Below are 17,669 nucleotides of genomic sequence, written 5' to 3' on the forward strand. Positions count from 1 at the left end.
AAAAAAAAACTATATTTCCACCCATGGAGAAGCTTCCACTAGCTCACAGGGGATGAGATACTTTTGTAGCTACTTCTCAGGCTGTGCCACATGGTCTCAGGCTGGGCCTAGCTCTGCTCGGTTGACTCCAGAGGTGAGTAAGCGGGGTGGGAGTGACTGCCAAGGATGGAGGGAGAAACTGAGTGTTTAGCTTTAGCTGGGGACCCTCAGCATCTGCCCCTGTGGACCCCAGAGGTTGGTAGCAAGAGAGATGGAGACAGCTACGCTCCCCGGCTGAGCTGGGGTGATGCTTTGCTTAGGGTGCTGAGTGTGTGGGTGATGACCTTGGCTTTTGTCTCAAGAGCAGTGTGCCGCATTGGTAATTAGAGGGGATGATCACGATTTGTACCTCTCCAAGGCTGTGATTAAGCAAAAATAGGCTCCATTCTTCAGGCATCAGGAGCAGCCATGGTGAGCGGGGCAGTCCACCTATCCTGATGTGGGGCTAGCAGGATACTGGGAGCTGGCACTGCAGGAGCTGTTGCACAGCCCGTCACAGAACACTCTCACAGAAACACCTGTGGGCGCACCTGCCCCAAATCCGGGCACTGCAGGGACCCAGCCTGAATAGGGACATGCACATGGAAATTAACAGAAAGCGGGAAGAAACAGGCAGCTTCATGGTGAGGTCCTGGGGTCCCCTGCATGTGGCTCTCTACCCCTGAGGGCCCCCTGCCAGCTGCTCTTGTCACCAGAGGCCCTGGGGGAGCCTCTAGGGGTGTTATTATAAAACCCAGGCCAGAGTCTTCTAGAATCTCCAGAGGTTCTCACATACCAGTTCCCATGAGTACTTTCAAGAAATGTGCTTCTCAGTGGATGATGCTTCCCTGAGCCTGATTTCTCATGGGGGTTTAACGGCACAGAGATGTCCCACAGGCTGTGTGCAGCCTCGGATCTTCCAAAATGTTTTCACAAAAATGCCACCCTAGGCTCTGAAAGCTGATAAACTCTATTCTCAAGGGTCCCACAGTCTGATGGGGAAATGGACAAGTAAGCCAGGACCAGTGCAGCAGAGTGTGAGATAACCATCTTTGCCTAGATAGATCAAAGACAGCTTCCTGGAGGTGATGGCAATGGAGCAAGGTTTTGCAGGACAAGTAGGAGATTGGCAGTCTGGAAAAAGAGGAAGGGCTTACAGGCAGAGGCTCAGCATGAGCAAAGTGAAAGAGTTATGTCTTGTGTGTGAGTCACAGCCAATGGCCTCAATTATTATGGTAGGAATGTCTGGCTTTTAGAAGAGCACAGACCAATGGGCAAGGTACCGGGAAGGCGGCCTGTGGCTGCCCCTGCTTGTCTCCAGGGCCCTTTGCTAAGACGAAGACGGGAGATGTGCCTTTCCGTGGGGAAGTTCTGGTCCTGTTAGTCACCTCTCAAGGGGCCAGAATCTGAATCTGGCAGGCTAGATCTCCCTTCCTCCATCTCCCAGAGCAAAGCATTCCTGGCTTTTGTGCATGGAAAGGAAGCAAGGCTCTGTCCCCAAACAGTGTAGGAGGTGACACTCTTCCTTCCTGCTGGGGAGGAGTGAGAGATACTGAGGACAATGCTGCCCAGTCTCTGGCCTGTGGCTCCCGTGGCTCCTATCCCTGCTGAACCAGGAACCGCCTCAACATCAGTGGTAGCCAGGACGCAGCAGTCATCCACCAATTTGATGCCCAGGGCATCACAGGGGTCCCGACGGAGCTGGCTCCACACAGATCAAAGATGTAGGTGCTCCTTGGCCTTTGTAATCCGTGACGGCACAGGGTCCAGCCCCCACCTAACAGAGGGCATCGTGCCCAGGAGACAGCAGGACCCTCATGTCTTCCCTGCAATGTATTTATAGACTTGCCATAGTAATTTGTGGCAATCACAGCATTTAATCCTGTAATCACACTGCAAACAGGCGCCCAGCCCAGCAAGGCTGAGGAGCCTGCCAGGGCTCAGAGAGGAACTTGGCACCAGGGCAGGCAAGTGTGGAGGCAGCAATGTCCCCATCAGCCCATCTTGTCAGCTGTGGTCCTGGCTCTGTGCCCTAGATGTCCCCTGGATAATAATAATAACAATAGCAGCTAACCCACGTGACATTTCCTGTGTTCCACACCCTGTTCTAAGCCCTTTATGCCTGTGAACTCATCTCCCCTCACCACCACCCCACGGGCTAGCTGCTATATTATCCCCATATTCCAGTTGAAGAAACTGAGACAGGTCATACAACTGATAAGAGCCAGGATGTGAGCCCGGGCATTCTGGATCCAGAGACTGTGGCTTTGACCACGCACCTCCCAGCCCTAGAGCCAACCTCAGCCCTGCCCTCACTCCTGGTTCCTCTGGACTCGGAGCCTGCCCAGAGCCGCACGCAGGGCTGCACACACCATGAAGCGTGGGTGCTTCGTCTCGGGGAAGCCACACTCGGACTCTCTCCCTCCTGGCACTATTTCATGTGGTGGAAAGGGCTCTGGCAGTGGCATATCTGGGCTTTAACCTTTAAGGTGCGTGGGGCAAGTGACAGAGGTTGTTTGAGCCTTGGTTTGCTCTTCTGTAAAATGGGGCTACTAACAAGATCATTCAGACTTAGAGAGTAATTGTGGGGACTGGACAGGATGAACCATGTAACACACATAGCGCCCAGGACATAATAAGTACTTAATAAAGCTGAGCCATTGCTGTTGTTATCATCCTGTCCTGAGGGGAGGGCCTGGGTCTCTTCTAGCCAAGCCTAGGGCAAGGTCTTTTTTTTTTTTTAATCAGTCATACTTTAAGTTCTGGGGCACATGTGCAGAACATGCAGGTTTGTTACGTGGGTATACACATGCCATGATGGTTTGTTGCATTAATCACCCCGTCATCTACATTAGGTATTTCTCCTAATGTTATCCCTCCCCAATACCCCCCACCCCCTACCATCCCTCCCCTAGCCCCCCCACCCCCCAACAGGCCCCAGTGTGTGATGTTCCGCTCCCTGCATCCATGTGTTCTCATTGTTCAACTCCCACTTATGAATGAGAACATGCAGTGTTTGGTTTTCTGTTCTTGGGTCAGTTTGCTGAGAATGATGGTTTCCAGCTTCATCCATGCCCCTGCAAAGGACATGAACTCATCCTTTTTTATGGCTGCATAGTATTCCATGGTATACGTGTGCCACATTTTCTTTATCCAGTCTATCATTGATGGGCATTTGGGTTGGTTTCAAGTCTTTGCTTATTGTGAACAGTGCCACAATAAACATATGTGTGCATGTAGAATGATTTATAGTCCTTTGGGTATATACCCAGTAATGGGATTGCTGAGTCAAATAGTATTTGTATTTCTAGATCCTTGAGGAATCGCCACACTGTCTTCCATGATGGCTGAACTAATTTACATTCCCACCAACAGTGTAAAAGCATTCCTATTTCTCCACATCCTCTCCAGCATCTGTTGTCTTCTTATTTTTTAATGATAGCCATTCTAACTGGCGTGAAATGGTATCTCAGTGTGGTTTTGATTTGCATTTCTCTGATGACCAGTGATGATGAGCTTTTTCTTTCATATGTTTGTTGGCTGCATAAATATCTTCTTTTAAGAAGTGTCTGTTCATATCCTTTGCCAACTTTTTGACGGGGTTGTTTGTTTTTTTCTTGTAAATTTGTCTAGTTCTTTGTAGATTCTGGATATTAGCCCTTTGTCAGATGGGTGGATTGAAAAAATTTCTTCCCATTCTGTTGGTTGCTGGTTCACTGTAAGGATAGTTTCTTTTGCTGTGCAGAAGCTCTTTAGTTTAATTAGATCCCATTTGTCTATTTTGGCTTTTGTTGCCATTGCTTTTGATGTTTTAGTCATGAAGTCCTTGCCTATGCCTGTGTCCTGAATGGCATACGGCAAGGTCTTTGATAAGTTAGGAATTAGGCAGGGGAGCCTCGCCCGTGGGAAGAATGCTAGGAAGTGCTGGGCAGAGCCAGGCCCCAGGACAAGTTTTTCCTCCTCCTCCATCATTTCCGAAACGATTTCCTGTCTATGCGGGCAGCAGCTCCGAGCTCATAAAGCAGCTGCCCTTTGACCGTGATTGTGTCTGTGAGGACAGAATATTTCAGAAATGCCCTTCACTGCTGAGAAAAGCTGCTCATTTGCAGTTCTCTGTAGAGGTCTCCTCCCCTGTGGCCAGTCATGGTGAGGGGATGTTGGCAGGGTGCCTAGGGTTGCCCTCAAAGCCCCTGGAAGGACCCTCCCCAGATGTGACTCCTAGAGGGGAGCAGCAGGCTCTGGTGTGTGTGGGGGGGTGCGGGGTTGTGAAGAAGGCAAGGGCCAGCCTCATCTAGAACCTTTGACCTTAAGAGATGAGCCAGTTCCTCCTCACTGAAGACAAACAGGTGGTTCAGCTTGGGTGTAGGTTTTAGCCACACACAGGAGATAGTATCCATCTCATGGGGGAGGAAGGAGAGGAGCTGAAGGCAGCCTGATGGCAGGAGGGAGTCCTCAGAGTGGCAGGAAGCATTTGGGTGGGGGCTCTGGGGTGGCTGTTGGATGCCTTTGAAGTTTCTCCACGCAGGAGTCCAACCAGTGTCATGACATTCAGGAGTGCAGGTGTTAGATCAGGGGTTGACAAACATTTCTGGAAAGGGCCAGATAATAAATATTCTCAGCTTTGTGAGCTGTGAGGTGTCTGCTGCAACTACTCTGCTACTGTGGCACGAAAGCCACCTGCCATAGACAGTATGTAAATGAATGAACATGGGTGTGTTCCAATAAAACTTTATTTACAAAAACAGGCAGTGGGGCAGATTTGGTCCATGGCTGTGGCTTACTGAATTCTTTGTTAGGGAAATGAGAGCTCAGGGAGGGCTAGGAGCCAATAAGGACTTCTTGAAGGGGGAGGTGTTGATCCCAGCCTGCTCAGAGGAGCAAGGAGAGATTTCTGCCAAAGGCCAGCTTTACCCCAAAGCTCATGGGTGATGCCAAGACTGTTTCAAATGCTGACCTTACCTCTCTGGGAGTCTACCTTCCCTGGAAATTGGTCCCATAATTCAAGTCTGTATTATCTCTCTGATAACTTAAAACAGATTTTTGGTTTTTTTGAGGTGGAGTCTCACTCTTATCGCCCAGGCTGGAGTGCAGTCATGTGATCTCGGCCCACTGCAGCCTCTGCCTCCCAAGTTCAAGCAATTCTGCTGCCTCAGCCTCTCAAATAGCTGGGGTTACAGGGGCGCACCACCAAACCCGGCTAATTTTTTTTTGTATTTTTAGTAGAGACGGGGTCTCACTATGTTGGCCAGGATGGTCTTGATCCCCTGACCTCTTGATCCACCCACCCGGGCCTCCCAAAGTACTGGAATTACAGGTGTGAGACACCATGCCGGGCCAGATTTTTTTTTTAAGGATTTACCTAGCTGAATTAGGGTTCTCTGGAGAAACAGAACTGAAAGGATATACACACAGATGTATCAAAAGAGATTTATTATGAGGGACTGGCTTTTGTGATGATGGAGGCTGAGATGTTCCCTGATCTGCTGCCTGGTGGTTGGGAGGCCCAGGAAAGCCTCTGGTGTAGTTCCGGCCCGAGTCTAAGGGCCTGAGAACCAGGGGAGACAAGGGCATGAATACCAGTTCAAGTCCTAAGGCCAGAGAACCAGGAGTGCTGACTGTGAGGGCAGGAGATGGAGGTCTGGGCTTGAGAAGAGTGAGTCCTCCCTGCCTGCATTGTTTTGTTCTGTTCAGGCCCTCTGCAGACCACAGGGTACTCACCCCCACTGTGAGGGCCAGTCTCCTTCACCCACCGCTTCAAATGCCAATCTCTTGTGAAATACGTCACCGATAGACCCAGATAACATGTTTTACCAGCTACCTGGGCATCTCTGAGCTCAGTCAAAAGTTGGTGCATAAAATGTGCCTTCACACCAGCTCTTCCAGTTGTCCTCAGCGGGAGGCTTGGCTCAAATCACCGTCCATAACTGGAAGTGGAAGTCCTCAGTAGGTTCTCACACTATTGCTGCTGATGGAGTTGAAGCAACGCGGGCTGGCTCCTATCGAGGTGAAGCAACGCGGGCTGTTCCTTTCGAGGTGAAGCAACGCGGGCTGGTTCCTATCGAGGTGAAGCAACGCGGGCTGGTTCCTTTTGAGGTGAAGCAACGCGGGCTGGTTCCTTTCGAGGTGAAGAAACGCGGGCTGGTTCCTATCGAGGTGAAGAAACGCGGGCTGTTCCTTTCGAGGTGAAGAAACGCGGGCTGGTTCCTATCGAGGTGAAGCAACGCGGGCTGTTCCTTTCGAGGTGAAGCAACGCGGGCTGTTCCTTTCGAGGTGAAGAAACGCGGGCTGGTTCCTATCGAGGTGAAGAAACGCGGGCTGTTCCTTTCGAGGTGAAGAAACGTGGGCTGGTTCCTATCGAGGTGAAGAAACGCGGGCTGATTCCTTTTGAGGAAGCCTCTCCTTTCAGGAGCACCAACCAGGATGGCCCTACTCTGCTGGCCTTCCTTTCCTTGTGAGGAGAAAGGGTTTCATGACATGTTGGTTTCCGAGGCGGGGCCTGGTTGGGGTGACTCCCTAGCTCCAGGCTGTAACTAACCTGAGCTGCTCTATGATGTAAGCCAAGGCCTCACCCTTAGGGCCAGCTGGGCCCAGGGAGTGTCTGGTTGCTTTGGGGAAGCCTGGACATGCTGAGCTCTCCTCTTTCCCTCTGCAGGAGAACTGTACCGGGTTTCCTTGAGAAGACAGAGGTTCCCTGCCCAGGGAAGCATTGAGATCCATGAAGACAGTGAGGTGGGCTGGGTTTTGGGGCGTGTCTGGGGCCATCTCAGAGGCCAGGATTTTAGGAAGAGCCCTTGGATAACAGGCAGCCTCGTTTTCTTCCAGCTCTTCATCTGACTGGCTGTGTGACCCTGGGCTGGTCCCTGTCCTTCTCTGGGCTTTGGGTTCCCATATGAAAAGGAAGGGTCTCTTGAGACTCCTTCCTGCTCAGACATGACTCCTGGCAGCCTGTGCCCTTTCCTCACTCTGAATGCACCAGAGGTTCTATCACATAGCTGGGCGTAGTAGAGCTGAGACTGCCACTCAAATTGGAGCTGAGAAAGGCTGGATATAGTGCCTACTTCTCTGGCCTCAGTCTCCCTGTATGTGTGTGTGTGTGTGTGTGTGTATGTCCCTGTGTGCCTCCTCCATCCCCAGCCGCCTCTCTTTCTCTATATCAACCGACATGGCTCTCAGGAAGGCTGCCCGCAGCGCTCCTGCAAGACACACGTCCTCCTGCTGGTGCTGCATGGGGGCAACGTCCTGGACACTGGCACCGGGGACCCGTCCTGCAAGGCAGCCGACATCCACACCTTCAGCTCCGTGCTGGAGAAGGTCACACGAGCCCACTTCCCTGCTGCCCTGGGCCACATCCTCATCAAGTTCGTCCCCTGTCCTGCTATCTGCTCTGAAGCTTTCTCACTCGTCTCTCAGTGAGTCCATTTCTGCTTGGTTGGGGCTGGATGGGGTTGGTGGGGCAACTAAGTAGAGGGGCTGCCCCTGCAACATGGACCCCGTGGGCAGGTGGGTACCTGCAAGCCCTGTCTGGGATGTCAGATCCTGATGAAACACAAGCATCTCTGGTGGAAGGGGCTGGGAATTGTCCTCTGCCTGGGCCTGGGTGTGCTGAGGTCCCCATGAAAGCTCAAGCCATTTCCCCCATGGTGGCCCAGCCAGTGGAGACAGGAGTCACACTCGGCCACGCAATTGCAACCAAGTAGGAATTTGAAAACACGAACGGTGTTTCTCCTTTGCTCTCACACCATAACAGTCAACACAGAAGATTTCTGGGGCCACATGGGAGGGGCTGTTTCCGTACACACCAAGCAATCAGTTCTGCTATGGACACCAGCTGGGTGCCCTCCGATTCAATCCCGTCACTGTCTACCTGGAGATAGCGTCAGATCCCATGGGGCGAAAGCTTGGTCCCACAAACTGCCCCAAACTTCTGATACCAAGAGCATGCTCCAGTTTGTTTTACCTGTGCTTCAGACGGCCTAGCTTCAAGTTGGGGTTCTCACAACCCTGTCACTGGGTTCAATTAATTGCTAGATCGGCTCACAGAACTCAGGAAAACGCCTAATCATATTAACTGGTGTTTGATAAAGGAGGCAGATGAAGGGATGCATAGGGTGAGGTATGGGGGAAGGGGCGGAGCTTCCCTGCATGTGCCACCCTCAAGGAACCTCCACGTGTTCAGATCGCAGGAAGCTCTCCTGTCCTTTCCACCCTTTAATGGAGGTGGCATTGGCTAGGCATGACTGACAACAAAGAAATGTGGTTGGACCACAAGGGTCTCAGACTCAGCCCTGGTAGGGAACCCAGCAGGGCCTGTCTGCTCAGATTCTTCTTGGCCTCTCTGCAGCATTCCCTTCTCCTGGGTATGGAGCAGGACTCCTTCTGAAATGAAGGTCTCATGACCTAAATCAGACGAGGGAGATCAGAGAATTTCTTTATAGCCAGCTGCAAGACAGAAAGGTGGGGGAGAGTTCCTGCCTGGGGAGAGAATACAAGGAGGGCAGGAGAATGCCAGAGGTCAGAGAGAGAGACAGAGAGAGAGACAGACAGAGGGATTGATTCTGTTTTCCAAGGCCTGCTCCTGAGGCCTAAAGTGCTCCAATATTATAATAAGGGATATGGGAGCCAGGAATTGTGGAAAAAACTTGTCTATCTATCTATCCATCCATCCATCCATCCATCCATCCATCCATCTATTCCTCCATCCATCCCCTATCACTCTATCCATCTCCTATATATCCATCCATCCCCTGTCACCCTATTCATCCATCCATATCTATCTATCTATCCATCCATCCAATTTATCTATCCCTCTATCTATCCCCTATCACTCTAGCCATCTATTATCTATCTAATCTATCCATCCATCCATCCCCTATCACCCTATTCATCCATCCATTATCTAGCTATCCATCCCTTATCACTCTATCCATTCAACCATCTGTTATCTGTCTGTCCTATTTGTCTATCCATCCATCTAGCCCCATCACTCTATCCATCCATTCATCCATCTATCTATCTACCTACCTACCTACCTACCTACCTACCTACCTCATAGTATCTCACTGCTGTGATGGAGGAGGAATAGGGCATTGTGGGCTCTCTGAGAAAGGCCAGAGAGGACTTCCTGGAGGAGTGACTTTTGGGTGTACATATCTTGGTTAAGTGTGTGGCCTCTCAGGCCAGCCTGGGTTTGCATCCTGGCTATGTGACTGGGGGAAGTTGTTTCACCTCTCCCTGTCTCAGTTTCCTAATCTATGCAACGAAAGTAACCATAGTAAATAACCTCTCCGGGTTGTTATGAAGATTCTGTGTGCTCATGTGTGTGAAGCATTCAACACAGTGTCCAGAACGTAGAAAGCACATGGGGATGCTAACCTTGGGGATGCCAGCTTTGGGGATGCCATCTGTGGGGATCTAGCTATGGGGATACTAGCCTCAGGGATTCTTGCTGTGGGGATACCAGCCTTGGGGATGCTGGCTGTGGGGATCCAGCCATGGGGATGCTAGCCTCAGGGAGACTAGCCATGGGGATGCCAGCCATGGAGATGCTAACCGTGGGGATGCCAGCCTTGGGGATGCTAGCCGTGACTCACATCATCTTCCTCCTGGCTGGAAGAGGGGCTCTCTCTGCAGGTGGAGAGTGGGCTGGGGAAGGAGACTTCCAACTTCCAGCAGAGAACCGAGCTGGTGGGGAGAAAGGAAGGATGATGTGTACAGGAGGGCTGGCTGAGCGCTGTGCAGCTTGTTCAGTGCTGATGCTGACACATCCACTGTGGGGCCTGGTACCTGTGGGGGACAAACTGAGTGACCAGGGGACCTCCAGGGTATGGGGCTTCTGGGAGATCCACCCACTGTTCCAGGCCTCGAGGGCCGCAGTGCTCCCCTCCTGCCTGTCCTGTCAAACTAGCTAAAGGTGCGTGCCTGGGGCCAGGTGGATACCTGGATTCTCAGCAGTCATATGTGCAGAAAATGACCCAAATGCCTGCAGGGCCCAAATCCTATAGGCATTTGGCAGATCACTGGGGCTGGCAGCTGGCAGCTGGGAACTTTCAGTTAGGGGCAGGAGGGAGGCCACTGCACCTCTACTCTGCCTCTCCCCTCACAGGACCCCACCAGGGACTTGGGGCTGCTGCAGAGCCCAGCTGTCAAGCAGGGCCCTCATACCCTGGGGCTCCGGGGCTGGGGAGAGTGGGAAGAGGTCCCCAGTAGGATGCCAGGTCTGTGGGGTAGACCACACTCCCGATTCCCCAGGAGAATGGGAGCCAGTGTTCTCAGCCAGATGAGGTTCTGAGAAGCACTCAGTGCGAGGAGGGCTCAAGTCCCTCATCCTGGAGCTTCCAGCTGATCAGAAGAGAGCATGGCCAACCGCCTTCCCTTTCCTGGGGCTTCCTTTTCCCCCTCTGGATTCAGGGAAAGTCAGAGACTCTGATTTATCTGCGTTCCTTGGACACCAACAGGAATTGCAGGCAGATCTCCATCTGAGTTGGAAGGAAGGAAGGAGATGAGGTCCATAGTTCCGCAGCTTGGCTAATTGCCTAAATCCCTGGTGTGATTCTTGTGAAACTGTGAGATGTCCACACCTCACCCCAACAGTGGCTGATTCAGGAGGGAGGCGCCCTGGAATCTGCATCTCCAACACCTGCTCACTGCTGAGCTGGCGGCACAGCGCGTTCCCTTGTCACTCTGACAGACCAGGACTTCACTCAGCTAGTTCATCATCCATCTCAGGAACCCCCTACCTGCCCCCAGGACATCTGACCTCCAGAGCTGGGTCACCCCTATCTCCAGGAAGATGGATGGCTGGGCCATTCATGGGACCAGCAGGAGGGAGCTTACTTCTCCCCCAGGCAGCTCCTCGCCAGGGCCATTCATCACCCTGTAATCACGACTGGGAGGGAGCTCTTTCTCAGCTAATTAAAATCTCTCCGGCTGCAATCGAGGCCTGCTTCCTCTAATTTGTGTTCTTTGGAGATGAGGAATGGCTGACAGGGCCAGCCTTGTACACCACGAGGACTCTGCCACCTGCTGAGAGTGCCTGGGCCCTGTCACCTGCCCCGGAGTCTGTGGAGTCCCAGTGGGGTCTGCACTGGGCTCCATTAGCCTGAGCTTGGGCTAAGGGGGAAGGGCAGGCCCTGGGCAGAGGTGGAGAGTTCCCAGCCTCCCTCTGTGGTCTTTCCTGACCAGCCAGGTCCCATAGTACATCTGGGTCAGAAGCCCCAGGGAACAGAAGCGGAGGTGGGGACAGGCAGGGGCGAGTTGCTCAGAGGCACTGGTCTCAGGTGCATCTGAGCTGCCCAGAGAGGGAGGGATTTCCTAGTGGGATGGTAGGGTGTTGAGGGCATCAGTGTAAAGTCTGGACAATCTGCTGGCTGGACACTCTTGGGCAGGCTGTCAGCCCCCTCTGGGGTCTCAGAACTTTCTGCGAAGCTGAAGAAAGCTCCGATCTTCTCCCAGTGACACAATGAAGACATCCTGTCTGCAACCATGTGCCCAGCTCCAAGCTATAGCCAAAATGTGGACCCCATGCCTGGCATGGCCTCTCTCCTCCTTTCCCAGCTTCTCCAAAGCCTTTCTTGAGGCCTAGTTCAAGCCCCACCTCCTCCAGGAAGTCTGCCGTGATGATTTGTTCCCACCTGTTCCACACTAGCTGGCTCCTCAGCTGACTTCTTCCTCTATGACTGGGGTGTCCTTTGGGGTCGAGCATAAGAGGATAAGAGAGCTCTGCAGTCACAGGGACCCCAGGGCCCATGCCCATGGCCAGCACAGGAAGGACACACAGCGAGTCAGTGTAGGCTTGAATCTTCTTCCCCCCTACCCGCACTGCCTGTGCTCTGTGTCACCAGGCTCCTGCCTGGGTCCTCCTGAAGGGTCCTCAGCCCCAAACCTGCCAACCTGCCCAATCCTGGCTGGGCTCACCTTGGGCCCCCTGTCTGCAGCCTGAACCCCTACAGCCACGATGAGGGCTGCTTGAGCAGCAGCCAGGACCACGTCCCTCTGGCCGCCCTTCCCCTGTTGGCCATCTCCTCCCCGCAGTACCAGGATGCTGTCGCCACCGTCATCGAGCGAGCCAACCAGGTGTACAGAGAGTTCCTCAAGTCCTCCGATGGGATTGGCTTCAGTGGGCAGGTAGGACAGCCCGCCCTTCCCTCCTCTCCCCTCCCCTGTTCTGGCCTCTGCCTGGGAGAGGCTGGAATCTACTGAAAGGACCAAGGCCAGGCTGTTCTAGAATCAGCATCGGAGCTGAGAGGCAGCTTTGGAGAGCTCTGGGTTTACCCTCATTTTACAGATAGAAAAACTGAGGAGATCAGCAGTCTGAGTTCTGATTCTGAGCCCATACTGCTCTCTAGCTGAGATCTGACCCCTGATAGTAGCCTACTCCCTGTCCTTGGGCTGACCTGGGCCAACGTCAGCCCTGACCCCCCAGTTTGAGCACTGCTTCCCAATTGAGCTCTCTCAATGGCTTCCAAGGACGAGTTCCTCATTCTCCTGAGGGGAGGCAGCATTGCTCTGTCTGGGTGTGGGTGTATGGGGTCAGTCATAGGCAGGCCTGAGTCCCAGCTGCGTCTCTTCCAGGTATGTCTCATCGGGGACTGCGTGGGCGGCCTCCTGGCCTTTGATGCCATCTGCTACAGTGCGGGGCCCTCCGGGGACAGCCCTGCCAGCAGCAGCCGGAAGGGGAGCATCAGCAGCACCCAGGTGCGGCTGGGGTGCAGGACTGTGGGCGGGGCACACCCGGGGGATCAGGGGCCACCCCTTGGGGAGGGAGTGCTGGTTCTCCACATTGGCACCATGACATCCAGGTTACAAAGAAGTATATCATAATCTGGCCAGGCGCAGTGGCTCAGGCCTGTAATCCCAGCATGTTGGGAGGCTGAGGTGGTTGGATCACTTGAGGTCAGGAGTTTGAGACCATCCTGGACAACATAGTGAAACCCCGTCTCTACTAAAAATACAAAAATCAGCCAGGTGTGGTGGTGGGCGCTTATAATCGCAGCTACTCAGGACGCTGAGGCAGGAGAGTCACTTGAACCCAGGAGGCAGAGGTTGCAGTGAGCCAAGATCACGCCGTTGCACACCAGCCTGGGTGATGGAGCTAGGCTCCCTTTCAAAAAAAAGAAGTGTACCGTAATTCTACAAGAGTAGCAGGGGATTATTACGACAGGCGGGGAAACTGAGGCCTGGAGAGGGCTGAGTTGGATTTGGCTCCTTCGACAACTGTCCAGCATCCCAGCTGGAATGTCAATTCCTGTGGGTGTAGGAGAGAGCCTATGCCTCAAATCCTGCCATTATTGTGATGTGGCTTCCTTGTGTCTTTTGGAAGAAGTGTGGCCCCTCACATCTTAGGATGAAGGGGCTGATTTGTGCTTGTGGGAGGAAACAGAGCCCAGAGTCTCCTGTGACAACAGTCTTCTGCTCTCCTGTCCCCTGCTCGGTCCCAAAGGACACCCCAATTGGGGAGAAGGATTGCAGCCTGGCCAGCAGCAAGCGTCTCAGCAAGAGCAACATTGACGTCTCCAGCGGGTTGGAGGATGAGGAATCCAAGAGGCCGCTGCCGCGGAAACAGAGTGACTCCTCCACCTATGACTGTGAGACCATCACCCAGCACCACGCCTTCCTCTCAAGGTAGCCCCTCTCTGTCCCCTTCTGGCTTTCTGTCAATGCACCCAGGAGCAAGAAGACCTTGGCTCAGAGTCAACTGGGAGGGCGGTGACCAGTCATATGTCCCAGGCCCTTGCATGGGGGCCCATACATAAGCATTGAAATCCTAGGGCAAAGGCCACTTGCCATCAGCCCTATACTGAGACTCTGTTACCTGCTCTCTGTCCCTGCTCTGCTCTGACTTGCAGAGAGGCTGGAAACAGTAGTCTTTTTCTGAGCCTCAGCCTTTCTTCTGCAAAAAGGTAATGGTGCCCAGCCTACCTCACTGGCTGGTTTTAAGAACCTGGTGGAGGTCGGGCACCATGGCTCACGCCTGTAATCCCAGCACTTTGGGAGGCTGAGGTGGGAGGACCACGAGTTCAGGAGTTTGAGACCAGTCTGGCCAATATGGTGAAACCCTGTCTCTACTAAAAATATAAAAATTAGCCAGGCATGGTGGTGGGTACCTGTAATCCCAGCTATGCGGGAGGCTGAGGCAGGAGAATCGCTTGAACCTGGGAGGCGGAGGTTGCAATGAGCTGAGATTGTGCCATTGCACTCCAACCTGGGCGACAGAGCGAGATTCCATCTCAAAAAAAAAAAAAAAAGCTGGTGGAATAACTGCTGTGACTGTGGTTTGTGAGTCACCCCAGGTGTGTGTTGTTATCATTTCTCTCAGGGAAAGAGAGGGCCAAGTAGGTCAGGAGCTTTCTAGGGGTCACGCAGCCAGTGATGGAATAGCTGGAATCATCATTCTGGTTTTCCTATCCCTAGTTCAGTGCTTTCTGATACAACACACTTTTGTTTGAGAGCCAGGCATGTCTCTCTACAGAACTGTCGACCCTTTAACTTTCTAGAAGAGGCATGTTAATCAACGTGGGCGAAATATGTTATCTGCACATTAATTCAACTTACAAATAGCTGTTGAACTCAGACCCAAGTTAGAGGGAATGTCTCTTTCTTTTTCCTCTGCTCCTCAGCTCTCTTCTTCCTTTCTTTCTCCTTCCTCCTTACCCAAGGGATAAGTATCATGAGATCATTACAACATTTGGAAAATACATCATCTGACCACCCAGAGGGAGCTACTGTTAACATTGAAACTATTTTCTTCCACACGCTTTAAGATAGTTTTACAGCCGGGCACAGTAGCTCACGCCTGTAATCTCAGCACTTTGGGAGGCTGAGGTGGGTGGATCACGAGGTCAGGAGTTCGAGACCAGCCTGGCCAATGTAGTGAAACTCCATCTCTACTAAAACTACAAAAATTAGCTGGGCGTGGTGGCAGGTGCCTGTAATCCCAGCTACTCAGGAGGCTGAGGCAAGGGAATCACTTGAACCCAGGAGGCGGAAGTTGCAGTGAGCCAAGATCGTGCCATTCCACTCCAGCCTGGGCAACAAGAGTGAAACTCTGTTTCAGAAAAAGAAAGAACCTTTCATATTGTGACCTTTTCCTGATGCAGTTAAAAATACTTGATAAATATTCTTAATGGCAATATAATATTGAGTGAATGGATATCAGTTTATTTAATCCCTGTAATTAGGTATTTTGGCGGTTTCCAATTCCTTACCACTGTAAGTAGCTCTGCAGTGAACATCTTTGCACATAAACATTAACGTGTATATTAGGATGATTGTATTTGGATGGATTCCTGGAGGAGGAATTACTAGGTCAAAGGCTCTGCACATTTACATCTCTGAATGTTTAAAGCCCCGCTGACAGATGATCCTTTAGAAAAGCAGCTGCCTTCTAGGGAGGCTTGCAAGATGAAAAATCTCAACCTTTCTGGTTCATCCTTGAAAAATCCTTTAGGGGAGCCCCAAATTTGGAGAGTGATGAGAAGTTGGAGGCTTCCAGTAGCTGGTCTGACACAGCCAGCTTTCCCCTCTGGTGTAGGGACAGATGGTGGTTTCTTTGGCAATTAAGTAGTTGGCGTGTGTCTAGGGACCATGCTGTACGTGAAATATGTATTGTTAAACATCAGAGTCATCGCCTCACTGTGAGATGCTCACACTGCAAGAGGCAGGCGGAAGCGTGGGGACTGAGGATTCAGCTTTGCAGACTCGCTCACTCCTGAGAGTGGGGCACTTGTCCGCACCATTCCAATCGCTCTTCCTTTTTGCTTTGAGTGATAGCAAAAATAAATTTATTGATCACTTACAATGTTCAGAAATCCTTCTCAGTGCTGCTTTTTTGTTATTATTATACTTTAAGTTCTGGGATACATTTGCAGAATGTGCAGGTTTGTTACGTAGGTGTACACGTGCCATGGTGGTTTGCTGCATTAATCACCCCGTCATCTGCATTAGGTATTTTTCCTAATGCTATCCCTCCCCAAACCCCCCACCCCCTGCTATCCCTCCCCTAGCCCCCCACCCCCCTACAGGCCCCAGTGTGTGATGTTCCCCTACCTGTGTCCATGAGTTCTCATTGTTTAACATCCACTTATGAGTGAGAACATGCAGTGTTTGGTTTTCTGTTCTTATGTCAGTTTGTTGAGAATGATGGTTTCCAGCTTTATCCATGTCCCTGCAAAGGACATGAACTCATCCTTTTTTTATGGCTGCATAGTATTCCATGGTATATGTGTGCCACATTTTCTTCATCCAGTCTATCATTGATGGGCATTTGGGTTGGTTCCAAGTCTTTGCTATCATAAAAGTGCCACAATGAACATACATGTGTATGTGTCTTTGTAATAGAATGATTTTATAATCCTTTGGGTATATACCCAGTAAGGGGATTACTGAGTCAAATGGTATTTCTATTTCTAGATCCTTGAGGAATCGCCACAGTGTCTTCCACAATGGTTGAACTAATTTACACTCCCACCAACAGTGTAAAAGCATTCCCCATGGATCTTTCTAAAGTTTGTTCTCCTCTAACTCAAGTATTTTAGTTGCTTTGCATTCACTTAATTGACAGATACATCATGTGGTCCCACTGTCAGGTTTTCACTTTAAGCTGTAGCTAATGCTGGCTGGAAGGTTAGGGAGGTGGCCCAGGTGTCCTTCTGATTCTCAGTGCCCTACTCTGGGTCTGTGGCTGAACGTGACTTGGACTCTTCCTGGGGCAATGGGCACCTGGGTTGGAAATGTTTAGAATTCTGTGTGTCTCACATTTTTCTCCTTAAGCCCTGCTTCATCTGCAGGCTGGGGCTGGCAGTGGGGAGACGAAGCTGTTTGCATCTGTGTCTGTGGGTTGCCTGGAACAGGAGTTAATGATGAAAGCCCGGATCCCTGCAGAACTGACGTTAGCCAGCTGGATATTGGGCAGGCTGGACTTGTCTGGTACACAGTGTAGGAATCCTCCGCATGGCCATCACAAAGCCAGTGTGACGAGGCAGGCCTGCCTGTGTGTAGAATGCTCAGACGCCCCCACGGGCTCAGCCTGTTTCTGTAAGTAACATTTTATTGGATCCCAGCCATGGCTGTCCATGACTGCTTTTATGCAGCAATGGCAGAGTTAACTAGATGCAATGGAGGCCACATAGTTCATGAAGTCTGAAATATTTACTCTCTGGCCCTTTGCAGAAAAGGTTCGTTGACTTTTTTTATTTTTTTGAGACAGAGTCTTGCTGTGTTGCTCAGGCTAGAGTGCAGTGGCGCGATCTCGGCTCACTGCAACCTCTGCCTCCTGGGTTCAAGCTATTCTCCTGCCTCAGCCCTCTGAGTAGCTGGGATTACAGGCACATGCCACCACACCTAGCTAATTTTTTTGTATTTTTACTAGAGAGGGGGTTTCACCATGTTGGTCAGGCCGCTCTTGAACTCCTGACTTTGTGATCCATCCACCTTGGCCTCCCAAAATACTGGGATTACAGGCATGAGCCACCGTGCCCAGCCCATTGACTACTTTTCTAGCCAAATACTGGCCAGGCCTTGGTGGCCAGTGCTGACTGTAGGTGGTGTGCAGCTGGTGGACTGGACTCAGTCCTGTCCCAGAGGTGGAGGGTGGGGCACTGGGCGCTCAGAGTTCAGGCTGCGCCGCTGAGTGAACACGCCAGCATTCTCAGTCC

At 51.8% G+C, this 17,669-nt stretch overlaps 1 protein-coding gene across 2 annotated transcripts in view; it reads left to right on the plus strand.

Moving 5' to 3' along the window:
• PITPNM3 (PITPNM family member 3) overlaps window positions 1-17,669 on the plus strand; it is a 108,591-nt gene that overhangs the window by 69,346 nt on the left and 21,576 nt on the right. Inside the window, exons 5-9 of one of the 2 annotated variants that reach the window (XM_032280145.1) lie at window positions 6,671-6,747; window positions 7,192-7,427; window positions 11,952-12,141; window positions 12,589-12,711; window positions 13,457-13,638. In XM_032280145.1, the coding sequence (XP_032136036.1) occupies window positions 6,671-6,747; window positions 7,192-7,427; window positions 11,952-12,141; window positions 12,589-12,711; window positions 13,457-13,638 (808 nt within the window). Of the gene's footprint in view, window positions 1-6,670; window positions 6,748-7,152; window positions 7,428-11,951; window positions 12,142-12,588; window positions 12,712-13,456; window positions 13,639-17,669 lie in introns of both variants that reach the window. The other variant, XM_032280146.1, reaches the window with a different exon arrangement.

This window comes from Sapajus apella, unplaced genomic scaffold (assembly GCF_009761245.1).
Source record: "Sapajus apella isolate SASKATOON/1434 unplaced genomic scaffold, GSC_monkey_1.0 scaffold12, whole genome shotgun sequence".
NCBI classification, from domain to species: Eukaryota; Metazoa; Chordata; class Mammalia; order Primates; family Cebidae; genus Sapajus; species Sapajus apella.